The following is a 13,956-nucleotide window of genomic DNA, read 5'->3' on the forward strand; positions in this document are numbered from 1 at the left end:
GAATACCAAGTGAGTTGAGGCATGTATGGGAATGCGAATTGAGGAGGGAAGAGTGTTGTGCTAGACCATGCAGTTGTGCAAAACCACTGTCCCAGGTTCGTGTACTGATTAGCGCCTCAGACAAATGAGGAGAAGGCCCAGGTTCGAATCCCGTCCTTGGTACAAATTTTCATTAATCGCTTCAGTCTGCATATGTACATCAATAACCGACAGGAATACGTAAAGTAAAGAGTTTTATGTCTGCCTGGTAACTCTTCTACATTATCAACATCACTCCAAATCCCTCAGAGTGCTCGTTGGCAATGTATCTATTGGATTGTTTGCTGTTGTTATTATATGGACCTGTAGCTATTTGTTGGACTGCGAATTGACGACTATGCTTAACGCTGTCAAAGTTTGAGCGCTGACTATCTCTATCGTTTCTAAGCAACGTCGTATATTGGGTGCACTACTGTTCGTTCTATTGGCTACTTACAGTGGTTCATCAATGTTAAATCAATGGAAAAATGATTTCATCGGAGCACAAAAAAGGCGAATACATTCCTCTTTAAAAATCTGACAAAAAGGTGGGGAACCAGCTGCCTCAATACTCATACCGCCATCCTTACCAAATATTCTGCCTTTGTCCATCTGTTTTTCTCTTTCACTGTCGCCTTCTCTTTCCCACCATTACTTTCTCCTCGCTCCTCCTGTCTCACTAGCGCCATCTCTCTCCCTTCCACCATCACTGTCTCTCTGCTCCCCTCTCTCAGCTCAAAAAGAGCGAATATATTCGCATGCCAATATTTTTAATGAGCAAGACGGAATGAGGATTGAGGCACTCGCTCCCTACTTTCCTGTCAGAGTATTTTTAGAGAGAAACATTTTCGCCTTTTACGTTGGTTACCGTCTTTTTCCAACTACAGCAGGGTATGTTACTTACACAAAACGAAATCTATAGGCCAGTAAGTTTTTTAGAATTTAGTTACGTACTTCGACACATTTATATATTTTGACATACTACAACAACGAATAAGTGCGCGTAATATAACATTAACACAAAATCGTTTACCTTACATTTTTTTTCTGGATGCTTTGCTCATCGATCACAATTCAAGGAAAACGCCCGTATTATGACTTGTATCTTAAAAGAGTGAAATTGTATTAGAATTAATTTACTAAATTTGCTGTCTTTTCAGTTTTACACAATTTTTGACGGTAATTTTAAGTTTTTCAATTATTTTAAGACCCTTTTTAGCCCATTTTCTTTCACTGCAGTGCCACGATGGACACATTTGAGTAGGCATATGGTGCCCATTATGCACAGACAGTTTATCATGAAATTTTGAACTCTCGTTAAGTGTTCACTTTGTTACTTAAAATACGCCTGATACCGGATATTACGAGCGTATTTTATGCTCGTAAGTACGGTAACTTTGAATCTCTGCATCGCGGTAACGGATTACGGTTTTGAATGAAGTTTCAAACTCCCAAGGTAATATCATCTTAATAACACAGGGTAAAAATTTCGATGATTTTCCAGGAACAGAAATTATAGAAGAGGCCCTCTCCACAATTGATACTTCCGGTACCAGAAAATCATAGTTCTTTGGATGTATCTTGGTCACTGATCTAAACTGTTGGAAACAGGAAACTGGTGTTTCGAGATGAATGTCTAAACAATGTACTGTTAAAATTTGAACATTTACTATGCATATTTATTTAGATGATTGCGGCCCGAACCGCATAAACGGCTAAAACCGGTTTTTGCTGTCTTCTCCACAAGTATGGTAACTTTGAACCTCTTCATCTTGCTAAGGGATAATGAGACAAAAATAGGTTTCGAAGTTCCCCGAGAATATCATCTGAAGAATACATTCTAGAAATTTCTGCAATCTGCCATGAATAGAAATTACAGAAGTGGCCATCCCGATAGTTGGTATTTTCTTCCTCAAAAGTTCATGGTTTCTCGGACAAATGGTGCTTTTACAATCAATCTGAGGTCGACGCTAGAAAACACTTAATAGGAAAGAAACAACTGATTTGCTCAATTTGGCTGCGCTGGAGGAAGTGTGGAATGGCTCAAATGGCTCTAAGCACTATGGGACTTAACATCTGAGGTCATCAGTCCCCTAGAACTTAGAACTACTTAAAACTAACTAACCTAAGGACATCACACACATACATGCCCCAGGCAGGATTCTAACTTGCGACCGTGGTGATCGCGCGGTTCCAGACTGAAGCGCCTAGATTCGCTCGGCCACTCCGGCGCGAGGAAGTGTGGAATGTTTAAATTTTGACCCTCTGCTGTACGATATTGACAGTAAGCCCATTCTTCCGAAACGTATATAAATAGTCACTAGGCCAAAGACTATCCAAAACACTTGAACCTTTATTTCAGTGATCGATAGAACCTGAGATACGATCCACTGAAAAATCGAATTTTCGCGTGCGGCTTTTTGGAACACTTTGGTACTGAGCACCATCGTGCACGGACCGATATTTTAATTGTATAAACAGAATTGGTAGTGGCATTAGTCTAATGCAAGAAATAAAAAAATTCTGAGGAAACTTCGTAAAAATTTGTAATCATAGCTTCCGAGGCCATTGTCACAGTCAATAAAATTGTTATATGTGCCATATTGTTAAAGTGCACAATTCTCGACCACTGTTGCAAATGGCCTTCCCCATGGTGCTCTTCCTAATATCTGAATGAGGAAGGTTTGGCTCTTATTTATTGGCGGAAGAAGCTGTTATCGTAATCTGATAGGGTATCGAGGGTGAGGAGGTGGGGTGTTTTACGTACTTCATTGCTGTTTGCATTATTTCTTTTTTCATTGGTGGAAGTAGACGTTCTTGATTGGTACTTTCTTAATTGCTGGTCAGTTGTGGAAACAGGCAATTCAGAATCGAGCAGCAGGTGTGACGTAGTGCTGTCTACTTACCGCCTAGTGCCGCCTGAGGCGTGCTGCTATTGTGTGTACCTTCGGCATCTGTGGTCCCGTGCGCCTGTGTGTGTTGCTTCGCGTGGGCTGCGGTCCGGCGGCGCTGTTACTGCTGGCAAACCGGACGCCGGAAGTCTGTCCCGTCCTCTCTGTTATTCATATTGGCTGTCGCTAGGCTGTTTCTTTCTTTTCCTTTGCGTCATCAGTCTTCTGACCGGATTCACGCGACCCGCCACGAATTTCTCTCCTGTGCCAACTTCTTCATTTCAGAGCAGCAGTTGCAACCTCCGTCCTTAATTATTTGCTACATGTATTCCAATCTCTGCCTTCATCTACAGTTTTGGCCCTCTACAGCTCCTTCTAGTACCGTAGAAGTCATTCCCTGACTCTTAAGAGATGTTCTATCATACTTCTCCATATCAGTGTTTTCCACATATTTCTTTCCTTCGCTGTTCTGTGCAGAATCTCCTCATTCCTTACCTTATTAGCTCACCTAATTTTCAATATTTTTCTGTAACACCACATCGCAAACGCTTCGATACTCTTCTGTTGCGGTTTTTCCCACAATCCATGTTTCACTGCCATTTAACGCTCTGCTCCAAACCTACATTCTTTGAAATTTCTTCCTCAAATTAAGGCCATGTTTGCTACTAGTACACTTCTCTCGGAGAGGAATGCCATTTTTGCCAGTGCTAGTCTACTTTTGATGTCCTCCTTGCTCCATTCGTCATTGGTTATTTTGGTACCTAAGTAGCAGAATTCCGTAACTTCATCTACTTCGTAACAAACAAACCTGATGTCAAGTTTCTCGCTGTTCTCATTTCTGCTGCTTCTTATTACTCTCGTTTTGCCTCGATTCATTCTCAAACCATATTCTGTACTTATTAGATTGTTTATTCAATTCAGCAGATCATGCAATTCTGCTTCTCTTCCACTCAGGATAGCAATGTCGTCAGTGAATCATATAATTGACATCCTTTCACCATGACTTTTAATTCCACTCATGAACCTTTCTTTCATTTCCGTCATTGCTTCTTCGATGTACAGATTGAACAGCGGAGGCGGAAGATTACATCCCTGCCTTTCACGCTTTTTAATCCAAGCACTTCTTTCTTGATCGTCCACTCTTCTTATTACCTCTTGGCTTTTGTGCATCTTGTATATTATCCATCTCTTCCTGCAGATTATCGCTATTTTTCTGAGAATTTCGAACATCTTGCACCATTTTACGTTCTCGAACTCTATTTCCAGGACGATAGCTCCTATGAATGTGTCTTGATTTTTCTTTAGTCTTGCATCCATTATCAAGCGTAACGTCAGAATTGCCTCTCTGGTGCCTTTACCTTCCTACAGCGAAACTGATCGTCATGTAACATAAGCTCAGTTTTCTTTTCCATTCTTCTGTTCATTACTTTTGTCACCAATTTCGATGCATGAGCTGATAAGCTGCTTGTGCGGTAATCCTCGAACTTCTCAGGTCTTGCAGTCTTCGGAATAGTGTTGATGGTATTTTTCCGAAGGTCTGATGGTATATCGCCAGATTCGTATACTCTACACACCAACGTGAATAGTCGTTTTGTTGCCACTCCCCTCAATGATTTTAGAAATTCAAATGGGCTGTTATCTACCACTTCTGCCTTATTTGATCGTAAGTCCTCCAAAACTCTCTTAAATACTGATTTAAATTCTGGATCCCCTATCTCCTCTAAATGACTCCTGTGTCTTCTTCTATCACATTAGACAAGTCTTCCCCCTCGTAGTGGCCTTCGATGTACTCTTTCCACCTATGGGTTCTCACCACTGCATTTAACAGTGGAATTCCCGTTGAGCTCTTAATGTTGCCACCTTTCTGTTTCAATGTCACCGAAGATTGTTTCGACTTTTCTACATGCTGAGTCAGTCCTTCCGACAGTCATTTCTTTTTCGATTTCTTCACATTTTTGAGGCAACCATTTCGTCTTAGCTTTCCTGCACTACCTATTTATTTTATTGTTCAGCGACTTGTATTCCTGTGTTCCTGTATTTCCCTCAACGTTTTTGTACTTCCTTCTTTCATCAATCAAGTGAACCATTTCTTACGTTACCCATGGTTTCTCCTCAGTTACCTTCTTTGTATCTGTGATTTTCTTTCCATCTTCTATGACTTCCCTTTCTAGAGATTTTTATTCCTTTTCAACTGTAGCGCCTACTGAGCTACTTCTTTCTGCTGTATCTTCAGCCTTTCTTTAGAGCTTCAAGTGTACCTCGTCATTCCTTATTATTTCCGTATCCCACTTCTTTGCCGATTGATTCTTCCTGACTAATCTCTTAAACTTCAGCCAACTCTTCATCACTACTTCGTTGTATTTGAGTCTGTATCTGATTTCGGAATCTCTGTGTGACCATGATGAAATCTAACTAAAATCTTCCTGTATCACCCAGCCTTTTCCAGGTGTACTTCCTCGTCTTATGATTCTTGAACAGAGTACTCGCTATTACTAGCTGAAATTTATTACAGAATTCAATTAATCTTTCTCCTCTCTCGTTGCTTGTTCCAAATCCATATTCGCCTATAACCTTTTCTTCTACTCTTTCCCCTAAAACTGCATTCCAGTCCTCCATTTCTATTAGATTTTTATCTTTCTTTACGTGCTGTATTACCCTTTCAGTGTCCTCATATAATTTCTCTATCTCTTCATCTTCAGCTTTCGATGCTGGCATATATACCTGAATTATCGTTGTCGGTGTCAGTTTGCTGTCGATTCTGAGAAGACCAACCCTATCACCGAACTGTTCACAATTACACACTCTCTGCCCTACATTTCTATTCATAACAAATCCTACTCCCATTATACCATTTTCCGCTGCTGTTTTTATTACTCTATACTGATCTGATCAGAAATCCTTTTCTTCTTTCCATTTCACTTTACTCACCTCTACTATATCTAGACTGAGCTTGTGCATTTCCATTTTCGGATTTTCATCTTCCCTACCATATTCAAGCTCCTGATATTCCAGTCGCAGAGCGTAATCCTTTGACTGGTTATGGACTGTTTTCCACATGGTTACCTCCCCCTTGGCATTCCCTTCCCACAGATCCGAATGTGACACTCTTCCGGAATCTTTGTCCACTGGAGAGATTATCATGACACTTTTTCAATTCGTGGTTACGTGTCTTTAATGCAGTGGTTTCCATTGCCTTCTGCATCCTCATGCCGTTGATCATTGCTAATTCTTCCAATTTTAGGGCCAGTTTGCCACCCCAAGGACAAGAGAGTGCCCTGAATCTCTGTGTGCTCCTCCGCCCTCTTTGACATGCCGTTGACGGAATGAGTATGGCTTCTTATGCCTTAAGTCTTCTGCCGCCAATGTTGATTTTTAATCAACATTTAAGCGGTGGTGGGTTTCGAAACAGAGATCGATGACGTTTTGATAACAAATCAAAGACACTATTCCTACACAATGTGTGCCCTTTCTGCCGTATCTATCGTCTCTCTAATCTTCCTCCTATGTCAGACTGCTTAACTGAGCGGTAACATGTTTGCCTACCATCCATCGGGCCTGGGTTAGACTCCCGGTCCGGTTGGAGATTTTCTCCGCTAGTGGACTGGGTGCTGCGTTGTCCTTATCATCACCGGCACGCAGGCCGACCAGTGTGACCTCACCTGAAATAAGACTTGCAACCCAGTGCCCGATCTTCTCCGGATGGGGCCTCCCGGCCATCAAGGCCACACGATAATTTCATTTCTTTTGCTTCCTCTTGATAGTAAGATGGTGTGTTGCCAGTACGCAGGCTTCTCGGAATTCAATCTGTTTCCCACTCATCCTGGTGTTCTGCCACCACTGCCATGATGTGTTGTCTTAGTCGGATATACGAGGGTGAGTCAAATGAAAACGTTAAATACTTGTTTAAATGTCATTTATTGTGCAGAAGTGGTACAAAGCTATATCGCACTTCAACATTATCTCTCCCAATCCCAGTGCAAGTCCTCCAGCGCTTACAAAGTGCTTAAATTCCTTTAGAAATAAAATCGTTTGGTAGTCTGCGCAACCAATCATGCACCGCGTGGCGTACCTCTTCATCAGAACGGAACTTCTTTTCTCCCGTTGCGTTTTTCAGTGGTCCAAACATATGGAAATCACTTGGGGAGAGGTCTGGGTTGCTCGCTCTCTTCGTTTATGGTTGGAGGAAGTGAACCCAGGTTTCGTCCCCAGTAACGATTCTTGCAAGGAAGCCATCACCTTCTGGTTCAAAGCGCCGAAGTAGCTCTTCACAAGCATCAACATGTCGTTCTCTCATTTCAGGAGTCATCTGCCGTGGCACCCATCTTGCAGACACCTTGTGAAACTGGAGCACATCATGCACAGTGTGGTGTGCTGACCCATGACTAATCTGTAAACATGCTGCAATGTCATTCAGTGTCACTCAATGGTTTTCCTTCACTATGGCTTCAACTCCTGCAATGTTCTGTGGAGTCACAACTCGATGTGCCTGACCTGGACGAGGAGCATCTTCCACGTAAGTCACACCATCTGCCAACTTCCTATATCATTCGTAGACTTGCTGCTGTGACAAACGTGCACCATCGCACTGAACCTTCATTCGTCGATGAATTTCAATAGGTCTCACACCTTCACTACACAAAAACAGAATAACAGAAAGCTGTTCTTTCCTGGTGCAAGTATGCGACGGTATGTGTGCATCTGAACTATGCTGCCACCTACAGGCCATTCTGCACGCTGTTTAAAGCACGCTTACCAACTTACAGGGTAACGGCGGAAAATTTCGATTTGTTATTACAAATTTGAGGTTTTCATTTGACTCACCCTCGCATTTCTCATGTTCAGATGTTCGTGTCCTCATCAGTCGCGCTTTCTCCCCTAGATTCACTACTCGACACTCGCATCCTATTTCATAAACTGCGAAAGCAAGTAGCTTGGGTGAGCCGAGAACATCTTTTATTCTGTTGCTGCTTAAAAAAATCGGCTTTTTCACCAGCGAAAAAAAAGTGTAAACAACAATAAAGGATGTCTTAACAACCGTCCTCCTCAACATCAATACCCTATCAGATTACAATAACAGCCTCTTCCACCAGTACATAAGAAACAAAACTTTTCCCATTCAGCAGTTTGAAAAAGGACCCTGACTAAGGTCATTTGCAACAGCGGCTACGGCATCGGAGAAATTTTACACATTGACAATGTACCCCGAAGAATTTCATCGACTTGGTAAAAGTTCTCTAATCAGATTTTGCACAAACCTTTGAAGTAAGGTGGCACGGATGCAGGCAGAAGAGAGCTAGAGGTTGCAGGTACCCACCGTGAGGCCGTTGACGAGCCACTCGAGGCTGGGGGCTGGCCGGGCCGGCGCCGAGCTGCAGTTGGCGCTGAGCGTCTCCCCAGGCTGGTAGGACTCGCTGCTCGCCCACACCTGAGGCGCGTCCTGCTGCGGCTCTGGGGCACCAAACACCTGCCGTTACTGGCGCCCACACACCACTCCACTACACAAGTGTAAACAAGGCATGGTACGAGGGCTACTCGTTTATTAAGGTCCGATCGGTCGCGAAATATAATCCAAAGTGAAAAATCAAAATATTTTATTTGCAATGGTTAGCTACACATTTCAGACAATTTTGTACATAGTCGCTGTGATGTCACGTATCGATACTGCTGTACGGGAGTATTGCAAATTTCTCTCCAACACCAACAGCGCCGTGCAGCATCCAGTTGAACCAATGGAGCACACCCGCTGAGCCACCCCTACAGCGTCTCTGGACTATGAGCACCCTCTGCCGCTGAAATATAGGACGGCCGACGGTGGCATCCCAGTCGACTTGTGCTTGGAGCAACTATGCTACAGTAACTTTGTCTGTGTTTTATCCTTGCAGACACTAAGGTAGCTGGACAATGTTTCTTGAGGCATTATGTGTAATGATTCATCATACACTTGGAGAAATATAAGTACACTACTGGCCACTAAAGTTGATACACCATGAAGGTGACCTGCTACAGACGTGAAATTTAACCGACAGGAAGAAGATGCTGTGATATGTAAATGATTAACTTTTCAGAGCATTCACACAAGATCGGTGCCGGTGGCGACACCTACAACGTGCTGACATGAGGAAAGTTTCCAACCGATTTCCCATACACAAACAGCAGTTGACCGGCTTGCCTGGTGAAACGTTGTTGTGATGCCTCGTGTAAGGAGGAGAAATGCGTCCCATCACGTTTCCGACTTTGATAAAGGTCGGATTGTAGCCTATCGCGATTGCGGTTTATCGTATCGCGACATTGCTGCTCGCGTCGGTCGAGATCCAATGCCTGTTAGCAGAATATGCAATCGTTGGGTTCAGGAGGGTAATACGGAACGCCGTGCTGCATCCCAATGGCCTCGTATCACTAGCAGTCGAGATGGCAGGCATGTTATCCGCATGGTTGTAACGGATCGTACTGCTACGTCTCGATCCCTGAGTCAACAGATGGGAACGTTTGCAAGACAACAACCATCTGCACAAATAGTTCGAAGACGTTTCCAACAGAATGGACTATCAGCTCGGTGACCATGGCTGCGGTTACCCTAGACGCTGCATCACAGACAGGAGAGCGTTCGAAGGTGTACTCAACAACGAACCTGGGTGCACGAATGGCAAAACGTCATTTTTTAAGATGAATCCAGGTTCCGTTTACACCATCATGATGGTCGTATCAGTGTTTTAGGACATCGCGATTAACGCATAGTGGAAGCGTGTATTTGTCATCGCCGTACTGGCTTATCACCTAGCATCATGGTATGGGGTGCCATTGGTTACACGTCTTGGTCACCTCTTGTTCGTGCTGACGGCACTTTCAAAAGTGGACGCATATGTTACGACCCGTGGCTCTACCCTTCATTCGATCCCTACGAAACCCTACATCTCAGCAGGATAATGCACGACCACATGTTGCAGGTCCTGTACGGGCCTTTCTGGATACAGAAAATGTTCGACTGCTGTCCTTTCCAGCACATTCTCCAGATCTCTCACCAACTGAAGAAGTCTGGTCAACGGTGGCCGAGAAAATGGCTCGTCACAATACGCCAGTCACTACTCTTGATGAACTGTGGTATCGTGTTGAAGCTGCATGGCCAGCTGTGCCTGTATACGCCATCCAAGCTCAGTTTGTCTCAATGACCAGGCTTACCTAGGCCGTTATTACCGGCAGAGGTGCTTATTCTGGGTACTGATTTCTCAGGATCTATACACCCAAGTTGCGTGGAAATGTAATCACTTGTCAGTTCTAGTATAATATATTTGTCCAATGAATACCCGTTTATCATCTGCATTTCTTCTTGGTGTAGCAACTTTAATGGCCAATAATGTCAATCTTTTGATTGTTGGGTCACTAGTAATTTCTGCTCTTTTTCAGATTTTTTACTGCGACAGTTACTGCACAATTCCGTAGCCCACCTCTACTTATCGTTGCGTACAATGTCGTACACAAAAGTCGTTGCTTCGACTTTGAGATTTGTCACATCGTTTTACAGATTTTCCAATACCCTCGTCACAGAATGCAGCCGCCTGCGTCTGATCTGCATCTCGTTGACTGTAGCGAAGTGTTGTCTTCATAGCCAGCGCTTCATGTGATCAACGATGAAACCTAGAGGGAGCCACGTCTCGGCTGTTTGCTAAATGATCAGACACGTCCGATCGATAAATCTGCAGGATGGCTCTGAGCACTATGGGACTTAACAGCTGAGGTCATCAGTCCCCTACCTAACTAACCTAAGGACATCACACACACCCATGCCCGAGGCAGGATTCGAACCTGCGACCGTAGCAGTCACGCGGTTCCGGACTGAAGCGCTAGAACCGCACGGCCACCGCAGCCGGAAAATCTGCAGGAGCTTTGTGCAACCGAGAACTGACATGAAGAAGGAAATACTTGACACGGTACATGGGTTGCACTAAATCAGGGGAAATCTCTCAGCAGGCACTTACACTTGGCGAGAGACACTATTTTCTAGTCATCTTTACGTTCCAACTGCGCTCTCAGACGTGAAAAGAGTGACATGTTGCGATCGGCAGTCATACTAGAGACACTGCCCAAAACATCTGTGCAAAGATTCATCGGATTTGCACTGTGGTTCAATTTCGCGACCCATCGGACCTAAATAAACGAATAGCCCTCTACACACACTACATACCACATCTCCCCAGAGTGGTTACGATTTGTCACTCAGGCACACTTGGGATAAATTCTACAAGGGATTTGGGACAAAAGCACTTGGTTCTTTGATGATGTTTTGTATACACACTACAAACAGCGTCTCCTCCAGCTTGAAGGACACACTTGTGGCCCACTCTTTGACAGCTCCTGTTGACTTCCTATGGTAACAAATAATAGGTACTACTGTAAATTGACTACCACTCTACTACATAAGGGTAAACAATGTATTACATATTTTATATGTGTGTTACAAACAGTCCCAGCTGGTACAACTTGCTATTTACATGTCCATGAGGCATTTCCTGGTGGGGCTCTGGGGCAAAAACAACGTTACTGGACATACGCTACCACTCTGCTGCACAAATGGAAACAATGTGTTGTCTTTCTCAGCTGGATGTGCTCGCCCACACCTAAAGTTGATCCTGCTGCTGGTCTGCGACAAAAAACCTTTGCTGGTACTGAGGCTGAGCCACCATGTTACTAACCAAATACATATTAGGCACTGCATATGTAGTGCATTCAGCAATTACCCTTTCTGGTAATACTCGCTTCACACCCACCCCCGGAGTTTGTCCCTGTAGATGTGAAGCTACGTTGCTCCACAAACATATACATACCCTTAGCTGGCAGGTCTCGCTCTCTTCGACCATGTAGTTTACTTCCTGCTGTAGATCTGAAGCGACAAACACCTGTCGTTACTGTAGCTGGACTTCACCCTAACACACGAGTGTATACAGTACAGTGCGAGTAAACTACATGCAGCATCTTCCCTGCTGGTAGGTTTCTAACTGCTGGAAAACAGCTAGCCTTCTGTGGCTGCAGAGCACTGAATACTAGTCGTTAATGTAGATCAGCTTTCACTTCGACAAACAAATGTAATTAATGTAGTGTATATGCTCTAGACACAGCTCGTCCTCTGACTGGTAAGCTTCGCAGTTAACAGCAACTCGGCCGCAGATGACCTGGTTTTGACATTTGCCATTACCCTACTTGACATAGGACATTATTAGAAGGTTTTAAATAGTACTTTTCAGTATTCGGCTTTGCTGTGTATCTGCCTCATAAAAGATCCGACTCCAGTAACTTAGATACTACAATATTATGTAAGCGTAAACAATATGTTCTCTATGAACTAGTTATAGCAGACCCTGTGTATGGTAAAGACCACAATTCTTGTGGATGTGGAGGAGCGCGCCTGGATGTACCTTGGGCAGCATCTGCTGTAACTTTGCAGAACCACATCGTTGATTTTAGCATATCTGAAAGGTAAACAACATGTTGTATGCATACTGTGTACGGTACGTTCCACAACTGGTAAGTTTATCGGCTCCTGACACCTGGTGCATGTCTCACTTTGACTCTGTATCACAGAACATTGCTGTGCTATCATATTACTACAGAAACAGAGGATATTGGTATTGTTTGCACATCCACCATTATGACCCGTTATGTTGCATCTGTGTGTCCTCAAACACGTGTCATTATCATAGTTGCGTTGCCGCGCTGCATTTCAATTCTAATCCGTACACTATATGTACACTGTATACACGGCAGAAAAACAGTCACCAACAAACTTTAAGTATATACTGAAAAGAACTAGAAATTTCACTAAAAACAGACAGATGGCTACAAAGTGTTTCTTGTATTCATAGCATTATACTGTCACCAACATATGGCGTAAGTACTACAGTACTTACATAAAATAAGAATTAAGCCGACCTTTATCGTTGGATGTTGATGTTTATCTCATGTAATAGGAAATGCGTATTTTGTAACAGTATTAGCAGCGCTGCTACTACTACTACTACTACTACTAATATTACTAGTAGTAGTAGTAATTGTTGTTGTTGCTGTGGTATGTTCTTTTGTTAGCCGATGTAGTAGTGTTTCCGACATAGTATCCAATATATGCTCAAATATTGGTCTTGTTTGAGAGGTACTAAATTGGCAGTACGCACATCATGTTTTACCTGAAAAGTCATTCTAAAAGTGGTACTGGGACGGGTTGTCACATGGTACGATTTTCTTTAATGTTTCCGCAAATCTGATACGTGTTTAAACTGTGGTGGATTTAGGTTCAGTATAACATAAAGAGTGTGACGCAAATGCCTTAAGCTTGTCCTTATCCCAGCGAACAAAGCAAAAGCGCATAAATGTTTCATATAGAAGTTCTTCCAACAATACCGACGCCCTGTTGACCTGTAAGGTGGGGTCTCATTGACCATTGTAGAGTTTTGTTTCCAAACTGCTCAGAACAATGACATTCTCGCTGAAATATAATCGACACTAACATAATTTTCGGCAAATCAGGGCACGATGTTAACCCACTTCGATGACCCACGAAGATTTACGGGACTTTACCAGCGCTAAAACCGCACCCAGTTGGGTTTACATTTGCACAGGGAGGAGACCAAAGAGCACAACGTGAGATCGCGTACCAGCATCGCTCACAGCACCAGTTACTTTACAACAGAGAAATGGTAAGGAACGAACATAACATTATAACAAGTAGAATGCTGCGACAGATAAACACTTTCTAAACCACTACTACATTACTGGAGTGTGTGACATTATAGTTGCTAGAAATGGCGTCAGAACAATCCAGGTACTTCGAACCAGAGATACTGTGTGTATACGAATTAGCACATCGCTACAAAGTACGAACCTAGAGAGCATGACATTGATTTTAAATGTGTTTCTTGAGAGTTATTAGACGTCTTGCAGAACACTAGTCTATTTTTCATATCTAGTTAAATTGTGTGCCTCTATCACCTCGAAGAGGTTAGCCTTGTGGAACACCCAGCAGAAATACCACAGCTCGATATATCCCTACAATACTAGGATG

At 43.2% G+C, this 13,956-nt stretch overlaps 1 protein-coding gene across 1 annotated transcript in view; it reads right to left on the reverse strand.

Moving 5' to 3' along the window:
* Window positions 1-13,956, reverse strand: part of LOC126278655 (uncharacterized) — a 1,016,423-nt gene that overhangs the window by 83,630 nt on the left and 918,837 nt on the right. Inside the window, exon 4 of the mRNA XM_049978869.1 lies at window positions 8,224-8,357. Within this exon, the coding sequence (XP_049834826.1) occupies window positions 8,224-8,357 (134 nt within the window). The remainder of the gene's footprint in view (window positions 1-8,223; window positions 8,358-13,956) is intronic.

This window comes from Schistocerca gregaria, chromosome 6, assembly GCF_023897955.1.
Source record: "Schistocerca gregaria isolate iqSchGreg1 chromosome 6, iqSchGreg1.2, whole genome shotgun sequence".
Lineage (NCBI taxonomy): Eukaryota > Metazoa > Arthropoda > Insecta > Orthoptera > Acrididae > Schistocerca > Schistocerca gregaria.